At 37.6% G+C, this 16773-nt stretch overlaps 1 protein-coding gene across 2 annotated transcripts in view; it reads right to left on the bottom strand.

The window, feature by feature from the left end:
• The window catches only part of LOC134794298 (pneumococcal serine-rich repeat protein-like), a 47288-nt gene that overhangs the window by 14282 nt on the left and 16233 nt on the right, over positions 1-16773 (bottom strand). The window contains exons 1-2 of one of the 2 annotated variants that reach the window (XM_063766059.1): positions 874-1068; positions 184-395 (exon numbers count right to left, since the gene is read on the bottom strand). In XM_063766059.1, coding sequence (XP_063622129.1) covers positions 184-395; positions 874-923 — 262 coding nt within the window. In that variant the 5' untranslated portion in view covers positions 924-1068. Of the gene's footprint in view, positions 1-183; positions 396-873; positions 1069-16773 lie in introns of those variants that run through there. The other variant, XM_063766060.1, reaches the window with a different exon arrangement.

Below are 16773 nucleotides of genomic sequence, written 5' to 3'. Positions count from 1 at the left end.
TTTTGTTCAAAGAACAGTAGAGTTCATTACATGAAAGCCAATACCAATGCCAAGGTTAAATTGGCGATTATTGCAGTCGACTAAAAAGCTATATACGCATTTTTGTGCCTTATTCCAATGACGTTAAGGTTAAAAATGCACGAAACTTTGAAGTTAATGAGCAAACTATAATAAAAGACTTACCAGCTGTGTTGATTGGCGCGATGCCGTGAAGCACGTCTTGGCACGGCTTGGTGTGCTTCGACCAATCCTTCTCTTTAAGCCCCGTCGGTTCTTTGACGATTTTCGCGACGTCGCGCTCTAGGTTGGCTCCGAACATAGCTTTGGTGTTGGGGTATCGGATGAAGAAGGCATCATCCTGCCCGGGGGGTGAGGCGGCGAAAGGCTCGAAATCTCTGGAAATATAATGATGAGATTGATGAGTTAGTTATTGTAAACAGTCACTTGCACTGATGTCGATATCGCGTCGCGACATAGCAACAGCAATCTATAAATACTAAACATAAATGCGAAACTAACTCTGTCTATTACATTTCCACGGCTAAACTAGTGCGTATGTATGTATTTCTATTGTAACTCTTACTCTAACAAAGGATTTATTTTAAGAAAACGTTCCCTTATGACTGTAACGGGCAGAAAAAGATCGCAGACTAAATTCCACAAGCGGAGCCGCGATACTTAAAATTTAAGGATAGTCTCACAATTCTTCCCGCGCTCAAAATAAGATATAGATAAATGTATGCCACGTTTTGCGACGCAACGTAACGCTACAATGGTTTTCCCGAACAATCCTATGTAAAATGATAATGATAACGCAAACAATCGACACAAAACAATTCAAAATACAATGCCTTATCATGTTAAAGCACTTACGTAAAGTAATTGTTGACTTGTGCCAACACATTACGCTGTTTTCTAAACATCTTTTAAAGAAAATATATCACACAATCGTCCGTAAGCAACACACCGTACTGTCCTAAAACAAGAGTGTGCGAAAGAGAGTTTATTTATATCTACAGAGTTAACACACACTCTTCAAGAGGTGGCGCTAATGTAAAAACTAAAGTAAAAAAAAAACTATAGGAGCGTTTAATAGGCGTTACAGACTGAAACCGTAGAATAAGCGCAGATGCTTTATATACCGTGTTGTAAACACATAAACAAGTATCTAATGTCTCGATAACGTTTCAAAATAACATTTATTTTGCTTGTGACGTCACTATATGCACGGGCCAATGGGAGCTGTCCGCGAACGCACTCCCTCGGCTTACCGCGTGACTTTACGTCACTCTCAGGCAAAAAAGGCTTGTCATGCGTTAGGCACCTTCGTCGCCTAGCGTCGGATATGTACGGGAGTATCGTGAAATAATGACTTAAGCGCCCTCCGCACGAAGATCCATTTTCCCTGAACTTATTCAAGCTCCAAGAGTTCAAAGATAGGACGTCAACATGCTCAGAATAGCGTCACGTCACAGGTCACTCGCAAAATCGTCGAACGCCTAGTTTTTGGCACAAACATGAAAGAAGTTAAAATTATTCGCCAGTGTTGTAAAAACTTTCCACCTATTATTAGGGTTCCGTACCCAAAGGGTAAAAACCGGCCAAGTGCGAGTCGGACTCGCGCACGAAGGGTTCCGTACCATTACGCAAAAAAAACGGCATATAAATCGCGTTTGTTGTATGGGAGCCACACTTAAATATTTATTTTATTCTGTTTTTAGTATTTGTTGTTATAGCGCCAACAGAAATACATCACCTGTGAAAATTTCAGCTGTCTAGCTATCACGGTTCATGAGATACAAGCTGGTGACAGGCAGACAGACGGACAGTGGAGTCTTAGTAATAGGATTCAGTTTTTCCCTTTGGGTATGGAACCCTAAAAACGGGATCCTGTATCTCATGACATGAACCGTGATGGCTAGACAGTTTTTCACAGATGATATTTTTCTGTTGCCGCTATAACAACAAATACTAAAAAACACGGAACCCTCAGTGGGCGAATCCGAATCGCACATGTCCGGGTTTTTTTAAATAAACATTGAACAACGGCTTTGTAGGTCATTCTTGTGGTTTCCTCAATGTAGTATGTTCTTCACCTTAGGTACCTACCTACTCTATCTTGAGGGATTATTACAAATATCGTTGTCTTACATTATAATACGATTGTTTTTTTTTATTTAGGTACCTGTAGAGCTGAATTGCTCGGAATGTGCTCACAAACTAGATTGATATGGGGGCGCCCGCGCCAATCTGTTATGAGCGCAGGTCAACTTTCCTTGCCCATCTATAGTTCGTTTTTTTTAGCATTAGAAAGAATTTCAAAGAAGGTAATCGATCTTGACATGTCTTTTAATTGAAAAACGCTTTTAAAAAATCAGTAACTATTACTTATGAAAGCAGAAGAATATAAATGATCGTATTAGATTCATAATTGTTACATATTTGCCGTAACTTATTTTTAAAATGTGTTTTTCAATTAAAAGACACGTCAAGATTGTTTACTTTATTTCTAATGCTAAAAAAAACGAACTATAGTAGGAAGGTATAGTGATCTGTGATATAAACACTTGTAAATGAACCTTAATCTCAAATTAAAAACCGAAAACATTCGTAACTACTTCTAGCAAAATCAATATTTTGAAATATGTCGCAGGAGTAATGTTGGACTATTAAATTATTATTAATAGCTGCAATCAATAAGTGCGTTAGCAAGTGGCTAAGTGGTTTTAGAAAAACATTCATTTACTGTCAACCTGTTTTGATAACAACTGAGTTAATCAAGACAAACTTATGATGACATAAACAGCTATCTAACAAGAAATATCGACGATAATCCATAATGCCATCAATATTGTGATATTTGTGATAATGTGCTAAGTACATATGATATTTCTAGAATAGAAAATAACAAAGCATGAATCCATATTTGTTAAATACACACAAGCAATATTTTGCTCAAGTACCGCCATATCACATTTTTAGATTAATTTTGCTAGTTCAGAACAACGCCCGATAAATCATTGACAATACACACTTCGTGTGGGGTGATGTACCTATTATAAAGTACATACATAATATACATGTACCTATAGCCATGAGGCCCTTACCAAGGCACCTTCAACGTTTTCAGACTAATAAGTATAGGCATTAGCCATTGTTACCTTCCCGATGATCTCATGAGGACTATTGTGGTGCCTATTGCCAAAAATAAAACTGGAGATGCTTCTGACGGATCCAACTACAGGCCAATATCTCTAGCAACGGTATCCGCTAAAGTGCTGGACGGACTGCTTGATAGCCTGCTGTCAAAACATGTCCAATCGCACGATGCACAGTTTGGCTTTAAACCTAATGTATCAACGGAGAGTGCGATTCTCTGTTTGAAGCATACCGTCCAGTACTACAACGATGATAAAACGCCTATATTTGCCTGTTTTTTGGATCTGTCAAAAGCTTTTGATATGGTCTCCTATGACATTTTGTGGGACAAACTTGAAAGCTGTACGAGTACTCCGAGGGGGGTGGTTAACCTCTTCCGTTATTGGTACGGGAACCAAACCAACCAGGTGAGATGGGCGGGAGCGTTTTCAGACATGTACCGGTTAACGTGTGGTGTGAGACAAGGTGGTCTCAGCTCACCCAGGTTGTTTAACTTGTACATGGATGAGTTGATCGCTAGGCTCAGCAGCACGGGTATTGGATGCTCAATTGGCGGTACCATTGTTAACAATATCAGCTATGCAGATGATATGGTGCTGCTGTGCCCGGCGATCAGCGCTCTTGTCAAACTGTTAAAGATCTGTGAGGAGTATGCGGTGGCCCATGGCCTGATGTACAACACCAAGAAGAGCGAACTACTCGTTTTCAAGGCAGGCAAAAAGGAGTTTACGTCAGTTCCTGCTGTATATTTATGTGGTGTTCCTCTAAATAGAGTTTCACGGTTCAAGTACCTCGGGCACTGGGTCACCGAGGACCTCCAGGATGATGCTGACATAGAAAGGGAGCGCAGGGCATTGTCAGTAAGGTGCAACATGCTGTCACGTAGGTTTGCACGGTGTGACGGGGATGTCAAAAAGACCCTTTTTAAGGCTTTTTGCCAGTCCTTTTACGCGTGCAGCCTATGGACAAATTACACGAAAAAGACCCTCAATGCCCTGCGTGTCCAATACAATAATGGTTTCCGCATGCTGATGGGACTGCCACGTTACTGTAGCGCCTCGGGGATGTTTGCGGAGGCTAGAGTGGACGCGTTTATTGCGATAATCCGTAAACGCACTGCATCCCTCATGCGCCGAGTATGTGACAGTTCCAACAGTCTGCTTCAGCTCATTCCTGGAAATCCCGCGGGTACACTCTGGAGGCACTGGAATGACCTACATATGGGATCTAGAGGCACTGTATATAATTTAATGTAAATAGTTATTGTGATTTTAATGTTAATTTAATTTATTTTTGATTTAATTTAAATTTAATTTCAATTTAATTTCAATTTAATTTCAATTTAATTTCAATTTAATTTAATTTTAATTTAATTTTAATGTAATTGTGTTGACATGTATATTTAAGTTTATTTTTAATTTTATTATGATGTTATTATTGTTTGTAATTATGTATGGGTATATTTTTTGCCTGAAATAAAGAATTTGATTGATTGATTGATTGATTAAGACTCATTTCATAAATATTAAAATTGCTCATATGAATTACTTTCTCGGTGTTATTCACTACGTAGCCGTAGGTATTTCTCATTTATTATAATAGCAATCGTCACTCGTGTTACTAAGGTCTTTTAGGAAAAACATGATAAGTTTGATAAAAAGTGATATTGTTTTGAAGTTATTGGTACGACTCACCTCTGGCCTTGATAAGATTGGTATAATAAAACAATAGCAATTATTTTTAGAGTCGGACCATGTTAACTCTGCAGACTTTAAAGTGACAGCGCGTGTAAGTTCTACGATTAACGTTTCCCCCTACAATGTACGGGCAAAGTTGAAGGTCGCAGACCTAAGGGTCCACACCTGCGATGTGGTGACCCCAAATTACTGCACCTATGCAATTCATATCCTAGCCGCCAATTTTACTTTCATTTGTAAGAAAGTTGCATTTGATTTGTTTTGTTCTTTGTTAAATCAAAGGATTTCCTATACTATGGATCTAAAATTCACTGGCAATTTTATTTTCCTCGCATGATGGTCGACTAGAGGAATTGTTTTGCATGTCAATAAAGATTAATAGTGTGACGTCACGCGCGTCTTTCGGCATTCAACAGTGTAAACAGGCGAAAACAGCATTTCTTACTATGGACCTTGTTGTCTGAAAATAAACGCATTTTTTTTTTCTTTTTTTTTTCTTAGTGATAAGTAGTATATTTTCAAGATAAGTTATTTAGGCTCTACAGTCTTATACCCATTTCTAGGCACGTATTGTTGTAAAATTAAAAAACCGGCCAAGTGCTAGTCGGCCTCGCGCAAGCAGGGTTCCGTACCATTACGCAAAAAATTACGTTTGTGATAGTATGGGAGCCCCACTTAAATATTTATTTTACTTATTCTATTTTTAGTATTTCTTATTATATAAATACATCATCGGTGAAAATTTCAACTGTCTAGCTAACTATCACGGTTCATGAGATACAGTCTGGTGCAGACAGGCAGACGGACAGTGGAGTCTTAGTTATAGGGTCCCGTTTATACCCTGTGGGTACGCAACCCTCAAAAAGAATAAAAGTCAAGGAACCAAGGACAAATTCAGTGCAACTTAGAACTAAGAAAATATACTTCTATGCAATTATGCACGAGGGGAACCTTTTCTCTGCAGAGATGACTGTACATAGTAGTAGACGTTTCTTTTTTCGTTCACTCAAAGGTAATCTGGTAGAATCGTTGTTATTATTGAGAACGTCCGTTATAAGATGGAAAACTAAGTTAGCTCTTTTTTTTTTAAGATTAACTAAACCTAACCTATTTCATCTATAGAAGAAAAAACAACCGAAAAATACCTGTGTTAAAGTTGGGAGGGGCGCTCCATTTTTTTTTGTTATCGCGCGGCCTGTTTATGTTGGTTCTAACCGACTGATTGTACTTATTAGTAGTAGGTTAGCCTACATTCCTCGGAGCTTGGCCTCGAAATTGCTTAGACTATGTTGCAAGCCCGCCACGATCCGTTCCTTCTATTATATGTACCTTGCGTTGGGTATACTAGATTGAACAACGTTGCGTATAAATAAAACCTTTTAAGAGGGCAATGCAGTGACAATGTCATGGTTTAACTTAAAGCTAGAGAAGAACATCTTCAGTATCACCAATATTCAGATACATAGGGAAATTAAATTAGACCTTTAAATTGTTCTTTAAATTGATTGGTGAAAAATGTTAACAAAAACACCGCACTAACCACTAAAACATTTTTTTAATAATCATTATACAAACCAGATATTACTTAATTGAAAAGGCTATTTGAAACTGATGACGTCTTCAGTTGTTGACAGTATCAAAAAACAGAACTATTCCGTTTAGGAATGTAAATAAACAAAACCACGTGACTAGGCCATTAGTCCAAAAAAGCAAATGGTATCTCGCAATAAGTACTGGTAGTGGCCTAACCAAACAACCAAATGATAGAAGATTTTTACTAGATGTAGGTACCCATTGCATATTGAAGAGATGCCACACACAAACTGCCAGCGACATTTTAAATATTATTTCTGCATTTTTAACCTGTTCGTGCGAATATAATTAGGTCTAGCTGTAGTCATGGTTTTTTAAAATTAAAATTTTGAGTATAGTTTTGTTTCTGGACATCCATTTTAATACCTGAATGGCGACCAGGGTACATAGGGGAAAACACGATTTCAATGTGTGATAGTGTAGGTACTTATCAAAAAGAAAGTACCTACCTATAAGAAATAATCAATCAGACCAGACCAGTGTCACCAACTTATCTTCAAATGATTTATGGCATGAAAGGCATTTACTTATCTAAGTATAGACAATAACTCCAAGCAACAATAACCGTTTTGACAATATGTTAAGGACTTGATCAGAGATCAGATCATGTGTGACGTCACTGCCAAAAACACGTGAATGTTAAAAACATAAGTGAAAGCTTATCGAATTGTGGCCGGTCACAATGATAATTCATATCAGGCACCCGGGCTCAAGCTATCAGCTCAGGGCGCTTGTATTGTTATTGCTATTTTTATTGACTGTGATAACTGATAAGGGACAAAATTATTATATTGCTTAATAGCTATATTGGCAACGATCCAGCTCTAAGTAGATATTATAGCCGGTTTAAATTTAGACCATCGAAATCTGTAACTCGTAAAGCTTTAATACCAGCACACACATTGAGAAAACTATAGGATATTATTAGATAAGTACCTATATATAATTAAAGCACCTTAAAAGCGGGCATCTATATCTAATTTCATAACAGGTTAAAGTGTGCTAATTTTATTTACAGGTATGGTTTTAGAAGCCTGGTAGCTCAAAATAGGTACAGTCGGCATCAAATAGATATATACTAACACACCTTTACTACCGGTACCGGTATATTTGGCCACTTTGGCCGTCACTATGGCTGACTGTACATGCTTTAGTGACAGGAACCAATATTCTACCTTAATCTAATTTCATTTACCAAAGTTTATTTCTCATTAAAGATAAGGATAGTTTATTTTTCAAGTAGGTATAATAGCAGGCGTGGCTCATTCCGCGATTCCGTCGCTTTGCTATAGGTAGCTAAAAGTACATCCGTTCCACACCAATTTTGGTGGCTAGCCATAAGCCGCGCGTGGCGCTGTCGCCACCTAGCGGCCATATCTGTCCTTATCGTAACAGACGCGTTTTGTTAGAAAGTGAGTCTTCTGTACCTAGTACTATTATTTATTCTGTGATAATAGGTACAATGCGCTTTCTGAATGTCAACTAATGAAGTACAATTGCACCGTCTAAAATTTTGTTTTAAAGCTAATAGGTTAATCATTTATAAGCAATTAGTTATTTATATAAAAACACGAATCCAGAGAATTTCCAAGATAGATTGCGACACACGTGAACCGAACTCGTTTGACGTGATGTGACGTATTTGCCAAGCCCCCTAGGTTGTTTTGCAATCCAATAACAAGTGTCAGTTATTACTAGGCAAACGGCAAACAGGTAGGTAGATCGAATACAAAACGACAGTGTAGGTGTGTATATGTACAAGTTATTATCGACTATCTCATCTCACGTCACAGCTAATCAAGAAAAGTACACACCCACACCATCATAACATGTTGACAGCGATTTTAAGTCCAGTGTAGTGTAGATGAAGAAGACAATTCTTGGCATTAAATATATTATAGGGTAGTGGCTCTGTGAGCTGTAGACCTCGCGAGCATAGTTTAAAACTCAATAAATGTATGGATCCGCCATTTCAAAAAAATTACAAAAACTGAATCGACACAAAAATCTATTTAATCATCGAGCCTCCTCACAAAATTTTACAAGACCCGGTTGAGAATAGCGATCTGTAGAGGAGAACATCCGGAGATACGAAAGCATTATTGCCTAAGCTGAACGGAAATATTTGCTAACGCCCGGTCAATTAGCTAAGATCTCAACAATAAACGTAATACAAAAGAAATCTAAACGGCTCTGGTAAGTCATAAAACAAGTATTGCTACGTCACCTTAAATTGCTTCGAAATAGGTATTTTACCTGTCTCTGATTACAATAGTCAATCCTGACGGAATTGAAAATCCAGTGCCGTTTATCAGCCATTTGCCTCCAGCGGATCCTTAACTACTTAGGACACGTGGCCAGGCAGGAGCCGGACAACTTTGAAAAGCGCATTATGGTTGGCATGGTGGATGGAGGACGGGGTAGTGGACATCCACCAACCCGCTGGGTGGACACTGTAAAGGTCTGCCAGGGATCTACACAGGCGCCTATTATTAGGAAGGCGGAAAATCGTGCAGAATGGAGAGCCTAGGTGCAAAAAATAACAACCTCATGTGGTCGTGATCCTCAGTCATGAGGAATCGAGGAAGAATAAGATTACAATAGTCTTAGATAAGTAAAAGGACCGCATATTTTTTTATGATCATAATTATATAGACACCTATTACAAGCAGTTAACCCCAAGTGGGAAATTATACTAGATGTGATCGTATTAAGCGGGTTCTATTGTATATAATGTTTTAAAGCCAAAATAACTCGTGACCAAGAGACAACTCAAGATTTTCGACCTTTCCTTTCCACGAAATCTGTTTCCGTCCTAGATAAATTAATTATTTTACGCAGTTGGCAAGCTTGGATCTACCGTCAAAAACTTGGCTACACATTCCTATTGTAATGGGAAAAGTATTTGACACTAATCAAATAAATACGGCGTGACGTCACACGTATCTCGCCAGTTAGTACATTGCATCTTATTCCTTTGTATTAAGGTGGATGTGTAGGGCTGTCCTGCCGACTAGCCACCAAAAGATGGCGTGATTGTGCACAAATTGCGGATTATCACTATTTCTTTCAAAACCCAAACAATTTTCTAAGATGTGTTAATATTGGCGCAAACAATAAAAAATATTACGTCTAAATCGAAATATATTCCACTCAACAGTGTCTCATTTCATCAAAATCTGACAAAACTGCAAAATATTGCAATTTCATGCATTCACGCACACTACCATATCCCCCAGTGTCAGTCTTGTGACCATTAAGCCAAAACAGACTAGAGGTCGCTAGTACAGAAGATGGCTTTTCTGATTACTCTCATTAGCTAACTAGGGACAAAAGTGTAAACTAGATGGCGCGGTGTAAGAGATGAATTTTTTTGCAAGATTAATTTAAGGTAAAGGCGCATCCAGACGAACTGAATTTAGCACCAGAATGGGCGGATTGTCTATGGTCACGGACGGTATATTCTGTAAGGCCTCGACAGACCTTGCTACAAATACCGGAATGGAACGGAAATCACATGCAATTATCGGTGAGGTATATAGAGGTCCATACAATAAATTCGTGACCGTATGCAGACCTTTATTATTCTTTTTTGCTCGACGCTGCCTTCGACTGCCATACATTTGTTATACTACCTACATAAGCAATACCCACATTATATGCACGTAGCGTACGTTTCGTGGCTCCTGGCCGAGGCGTTAGCTTGGTCCGATTTTAAGCTACCTACATTCCAAATTGTAAATTTCAAAGGTCACGATTACATACTTTCTACAATGTTTGTTTTCACACCGCAATGAATGATGAGTGTTTCCAAATGGTCCAAAAGAGCTTTTTCCAAAAAAAAAATAGACCTGAGTCTCACAGACCCTATATATTATAATAATTTGTTTATCTAGTTCTTCCAGCTCAAAATCACTGGCATATTCAATCCTGATAGTAAAAAAATCCTCTAAATATTTGTGGCTTTCCATTACAAATGGGTCCTTATACTTCAAGTGCAATAAGGTCCTTTCCAACTGAAATTCTTATAAAAAGGTTCTTATTGCACATGAAACATAAGGACCATTGCATTGTCTGAATGGAAAGCCACATTTGTATGGAAATTGTAGATTCCACTAAGTAGGTACGTCAAACCATGAAGTTATATTGTTTAAACTGGAGCGAGTTGTCAGTTTTTTTGCCATACTAATTTGAACCTTATCACCGAGACAGAATGTTGTTCGTACCAGACTAGAGAAAACGGTCCACATGAGATAGAAAAACCTGAGCCCTGTGTCTCACTCGCACATGTTGCCAATGTTAAAAAGATACCATTGTGATAGAAATTATATCAATATACTACTGAAATTCATTACCTTCTTATACTATTTTAGTGCTATATTCTAATTACAGTTCTGATATCTTTTAAGTAATTTGTTAATTATTATGATGTTAATATTATTAACTGATTAAGCCAAGCATGTGCGCAACAAAAAAAACAGTAAATTGAATATGGTAGAAATTGTAGTAACTTTGAATATTAATTGGTATCCCCAACTTGATGACGATTAGGGTCACCATGATGTCGGTACGATTTGGATCGGTCTTACAAAATTGTTATTTCCTACTTAATGTAAAAATAACTTTACCTAAATAGTATACTAATAAATAAATAAAGATATACTTATTTTGGCATGTTTAATTATTCGGTTCACGTAATGAGAGCTACATAATTGCCAAAAATTAAATCCGAAGTCCTTACATTACAGATTGGACATTACAGACTCATATTTTTATACATAGTATTTAATTACTGGAACGTTAATTCTAACTATTTATATATATGTAATCGATTCTATATAGGTTGGGCCGACATTTCCGTCAGTATACAAAAGCGGCAAATTTGAAAATGTTGTTTCAATTACAGATCTACGATGACGCTAACGCTTAAAGAATAGCTAAAGTATGCAAAAGGGAAGTCATCACGTATATGAACACACCATGAGTATGATATTGATAGTGATAGGTATTTTGTTAAATTATGAATTATGAAGAGCATAAATAGTGTAGAATGCCGGTTTACACAGTTAAATGTAAGTTTTTATTTCGTCGTGTGCTAATATTTTATCATTTTAGTCAATAATCAAGATAATTTCGTGTAAAAACATAAATTGTTACGCTACGCTAGGGCTTCACAAAATGACTAGTATCGATAACCAGTGGGCATAGTAATAATATAAATTTATTTGCGTTGCAAGTGTTGAAAGTAGGAATTAAATTCGCAACGAGTGGTGATAAATTAAAACACGACCGAAGGCAGCGTTTTTAATCGATACGATTTGCGAATTACCAAGTACAACTACAACGTTTTACCCGACCCTGGGTATTTGTCTCGCTCTCTCTTATAGCTGTCTTTGATAGAAATAGAAAATATTTATTTGGCGTACAAAAACATACCTACATTACGGTAAGTACACCATAAAGTTAACAATACAGTAAACATACACCAAATAGGATGCCGCTCAGCATAAGCAGTGTCTGTAAGACACTACGCTGGTTTTCACCCAATACGTACGATGGACGTACGGCGGACCACCTTCCTCACAATAAACCACGATCGCATTGATCGCGATCCAATACGCCCATCCCATCTGTAACAGCTTTTATAACGACTAAAAGCTTTATAACGACTAAATTAAGTAAGGTTGTGTGAAGCGTTTTACAGAAGAGAAAAAAACTATATCCATCTCTTTTCTGGGGCAATTATACTAGCATAGGGTAAATACAGTATGATTCTCTCTGATTATGCACGAATGAGAAAAGATCCTGGCCAAACTATACATTCCATCTTATGCTAATATCCCACATTCATATGACTTATGGTCACCCTAATTAGAAAGAGATGGAGGGCTCAGGTTTGACCTCTCATGTGGACACACTTTTTGGCCAGTGTACACTATCCAGTTTACTCTCTACGTCCGTGCGTCAAACACGTACAAGTGAAGTACTAAAACGTGACGTAATGGAACGGACATCTCGGGACATTTTTTTAAGTGGTAGTACGGAATGCTGACGGTGTAGAATGAGCCCAAAAATGTGCATGGACACAAAGTTAAATTTCAATGCAGAACTGAAATATTCATGTTTTAGTTTAGGGGAAAGTACCTACCTAACCTAATGCAAGCTTTAAAGCTACTATTCCATCCGCTTACCGAGCGCGTCGAATGGGATGACCGCTTGGGCTAACCAGTATGGTCGTATTTTCCGATTATTCACAGTTCTTAGATCTCTAGAGGGTTCAGCCAAGATGCCAATCATTTGCGACAGAGAGACGTCAGAGTTTCGTTCGCTATGGCGCAAACGATTGATATCTTGGCTAGGCACTCAGTTCACACTACGTTGGACAGCGGTGAGAGAAACTCAATTCCCTAGTACTCGCCCGATATTTGTTTTACTCTGCCTGCTTATTAATTAACGATTGATCCGACTTTCCTTCTTCAAAGAATAAGTATTTCAAGTTAATTACTAAAGTGATACAAAAAGCTTAATATCACTAATAGATATTAGAAGTACTTATACATGCAGAGTGTAGTCTAGTCGACAAGTTCAAAATGGTGAAAAATAGAGATACTACTAAAAATACGTGTGATACCTGGATTCGGATGATGTATAGAAAAATGTATTCGAAGCGTTTATTAGAACACAAAAAAAATCAAAAGTTATAGACATAAAAGGCGGAAAAGAGAAGATACCGTCAACCGGGATGAATAGGGATGATAGGGGTGATAGGGAAGGTCTTCTAATAAGACCGCGTTTTCGCGTAGCAGCACGGGATATGGTAGCTGCTCTCACTGACCCAAGAAGAAAATCCACCCTGTATGTATACCTTTTCGTTGCCTGACCTAATATTAAGTAAGTTTCAATAATTGGTCAATGCACAAATTTATAATTCTTACGTGCTATTTAGTAGCTACTTCATAATACCGCATGAGTTTGTGCCGCACCATAACGATAGTACCTTGTAGTCGACCGGGGTACCACATTACGATATTATATAATAATAGTAGACAGTATTAACAGATTCTGCCCCATGTTCCGGCCCTGCCCAACCTTACGTGTAGCAGAGGAAGAAAGTTGGAAAGGGGCAGAATCTGTGAATACTGTCTACTATAATATAATAATGTGATACTCCGCTCGACCGCAATGGTATAATGGTTATATATTTTTTGATTCATATATATTTTATATAATTGTCACAAGATTTAAAAGAATTTTGGGTAATTCTTAACAGGAAATGAGTTCTGTGTCGAAACTTCGTAACAATTGTCATGTTTCTTGTGACAATTGTCATTAGCTTCGCCAAATAAGTACCTACCTACTTATTTATTGTATAATAGTATGCTGACTAGGTATTTTTTTACACTTAAATTTCATAGTTTTTTTAAATATTTACTTATCTTGAAAAAATTAAAAACTTCGTAATGTTGATTGATCAAGTGCGGGCTAAGCGTATTCAGTGCACTCCGCGAGCTCTTGAGATTTGCCTCAAAAATGGCGTGAATGGCCGCTAAGACCGAAATACTTGTTTTTAAATAATTATGTCATGCGTCGCCTGTTTGGGTTTGGATATGTATATGTAGGGCACATACTGACTGATACCATGGACAATATTGTATGTATGGCCATGGGACAAAACGGAAACGTACACATGCATTAGGGTATTTAGAGCCAGTAGACAGTATCATAACAACCGGTGTAGTGGTAGTGGTTACGAAGAAATTAACTAATTACGATTTTTTACTTTGGAGCAGCCTGTATGTGTTAGTAGCTCCTGAGGTAACCTTCTTCGACCTTTCTGATTATCTTTCTTATTTATGACACTAATAAGATTCTGACTTTTAATAAACGTCATTATTGCCGCACATTTTCGAACAAATTGTTAAAAGCACTGCCAAGGATTAATACAATACAGGGTATATTGTTTCAAATAAATAAATCATTCATTATACATACCACATGCTACAAAGTATATTTCAGAGTTTTTCAGGGCGAAACATTATTCCATACTTTTAGTTTAAGTAATCATAACTATTACAACACAGTAAACTAAAGAAAATAAAAGTATTTTCTTATTGTACTATTAAATTAAAAAAAAAACAACATATGATTTTACCAAATTTGACTATATTTACAAATAGGTACTTATTTTTTTCATTTTCACTGGTTCTGTTGTGGCCAGGTGATATTTAGGAGTTCACTCCCGTAGGCAGGATATCGGTAGCGGATGTTTGTGTTTGATGATCAGCTAAAAAGGATCAAAATAGATAATATTAACTAATAAGGAATGAGGATAATAAATTTTAAGAAAATCTAGTTGAGACTGGAATAGTTTTAAAGTTACTTAAAATGAAATTACTATACTTAAGTTTTTATATTATTTACAATTAATAAGCTTATTTATTTATTTAATAACATTTATACAACTTTATAACAAAACACTAAAACTTATATAAAAAAAAAACAATTAATTAAATTTGCCCTGTTACTATGTATGTTAGTTAGTGTATCTAGAAGCACTACCACCAGTTTTAACATTGACATATTCACTCACGTTTAAGTAACTTACTTTCTATGCATCTCGCTCGTACTCGCATATTAGTGCAAGCGAGATGTATAGAAAGTAATTAACGTAGACGCGAGCTAATCTGTCATTGTCAAAACTGGTGGTAGCCGTATAGGTCAAATCTTGAAAGCTAAATTTAGGCTTACGGCTCGATTCGGAAAATGAATTAGATTTCTACTAGACTTCAACAAGTTACAATACGGATAATTTAAAGATATTTGTAAGGTAGATATGTCAAAGGTCATTGGGCGTTTTGTTCGGACATATGACCCACAGCGTACACAAACGAAATAGGGCTAGGTATGTAGGTAAATGTATCTGCTACCCACTGGTATGAGTCGCATTCTTGCAAGACATGGGAGAATTGAGAAAAAAATAAAAATCATTTCTCATCATTATAGCATTTTTGCAATGAATTAAGTCAGTGTTCGCAAGAAAGCTGAATTGAACCTCCGCAGAGACTGGCAGCTTATAATTTTTACCTATAAAAAGTTAGCGTATCGTCTTTTGTTTTTTTTCCGTGTCAAATATTATATACTCATTTTTCCACAATAGAAGATTAAACATCTTATTTTATAAACTGGAGTTTTTCACTACTATAATCCCGTTAGACCCGTAAACATGGTCCTTCGAACCGGATTCTGTGGCGGGATGATCCATCTAAACCTTTGAAGGTCTTTGAGTTGAACACGGTTACATACGGGACTGCCAGTGCACCCTTTTTGGCAACACGGTGTTTAAAACAGCTCGGTCTTGAGTGTGAGGATGAAGTCGTTCGCGAGATCATTATTCACGACTTTTACGTCGATGATCTGCTCACAGGCGGGGATGATTTGCAACAGGTGCTTTCCATTAAAAGTAAGGTTACTTCTACCCTAGCTGAGGCTGGTATGAATTTGAGAAAGTGGAAATCAAATGAACCCCAACTTATGCTTGACTCCGATTCATCTCAATTAGATTTAAATATTGGCACTGAACCCAGTAAAACCTTGGGACTCAGCTGGCAGCCAGGGTCTGATGAATTGTGCTTCCCGGTTGGTAAATGCTCGCTTGTCGGCGACACTAAACGGGATTTGCTATCAATAGTGGCGCAAATATTCGACCCCACTGGTGTGCTGGCTCCTTGTGTCATTCTCATGAAGATGTTGTTACAAACTTTATGGCTACAGAAACTTTCATGGGATCAGAAGTTAACTCCTGAGATCAGCAAGCTTTGGGAGGATATTGCCCACGACTTACCTTGTCTCAATGATATTCGCATTCCACGGTTACTGTTATGTGAGTCATATGAGGAAGTCGAATGTCATATTTTCACTGATGCATCCGAGCGGGCGTATGGCGCTTGCTTATATTTGCGGAGCATCAATGGAAAAGGGGACGTGTTGGTTAGGCTACTATTAGCCAAGAGCCGCGTGGCTCCCATTAAACCCACGACAATTCCGAGGCTTGAACTTTCCGGTGCACTAGCTGGAGTTAGATTGTATGAAAAGGTAGTAGACTCGCTAAGAATTAGTTTCAAGAGTATTACGTTTTGGACAGATTCCACAATTGTACTAGGATGGTTGCGGATGTTACCTAGTAAGTTACAACCTTTTGTTCGCAACCGTGTAGCGGAGATATTAGAAAAGACGGGGAACTGTACATGGCGACATGTGCCGACACATGAAAACCCTGCTGACCACATTTCTCGTGGGGTACCAGCCAGTCTTCTTAGATCTCTAG

Source organism: Cydia splendana, chromosome 10, assembly GCF_910591565.1.
Source record: "Cydia splendana chromosome 10, ilCydSple1.2, whole genome shotgun sequence".
NCBI lineage: Eukaryota > Metazoa > Arthropoda > Insecta > Lepidoptera > Tortricidae > Cydia > Cydia splendana.
This window is presented reverse-complemented; position numbering and strand designations above follow the sequence as displayed.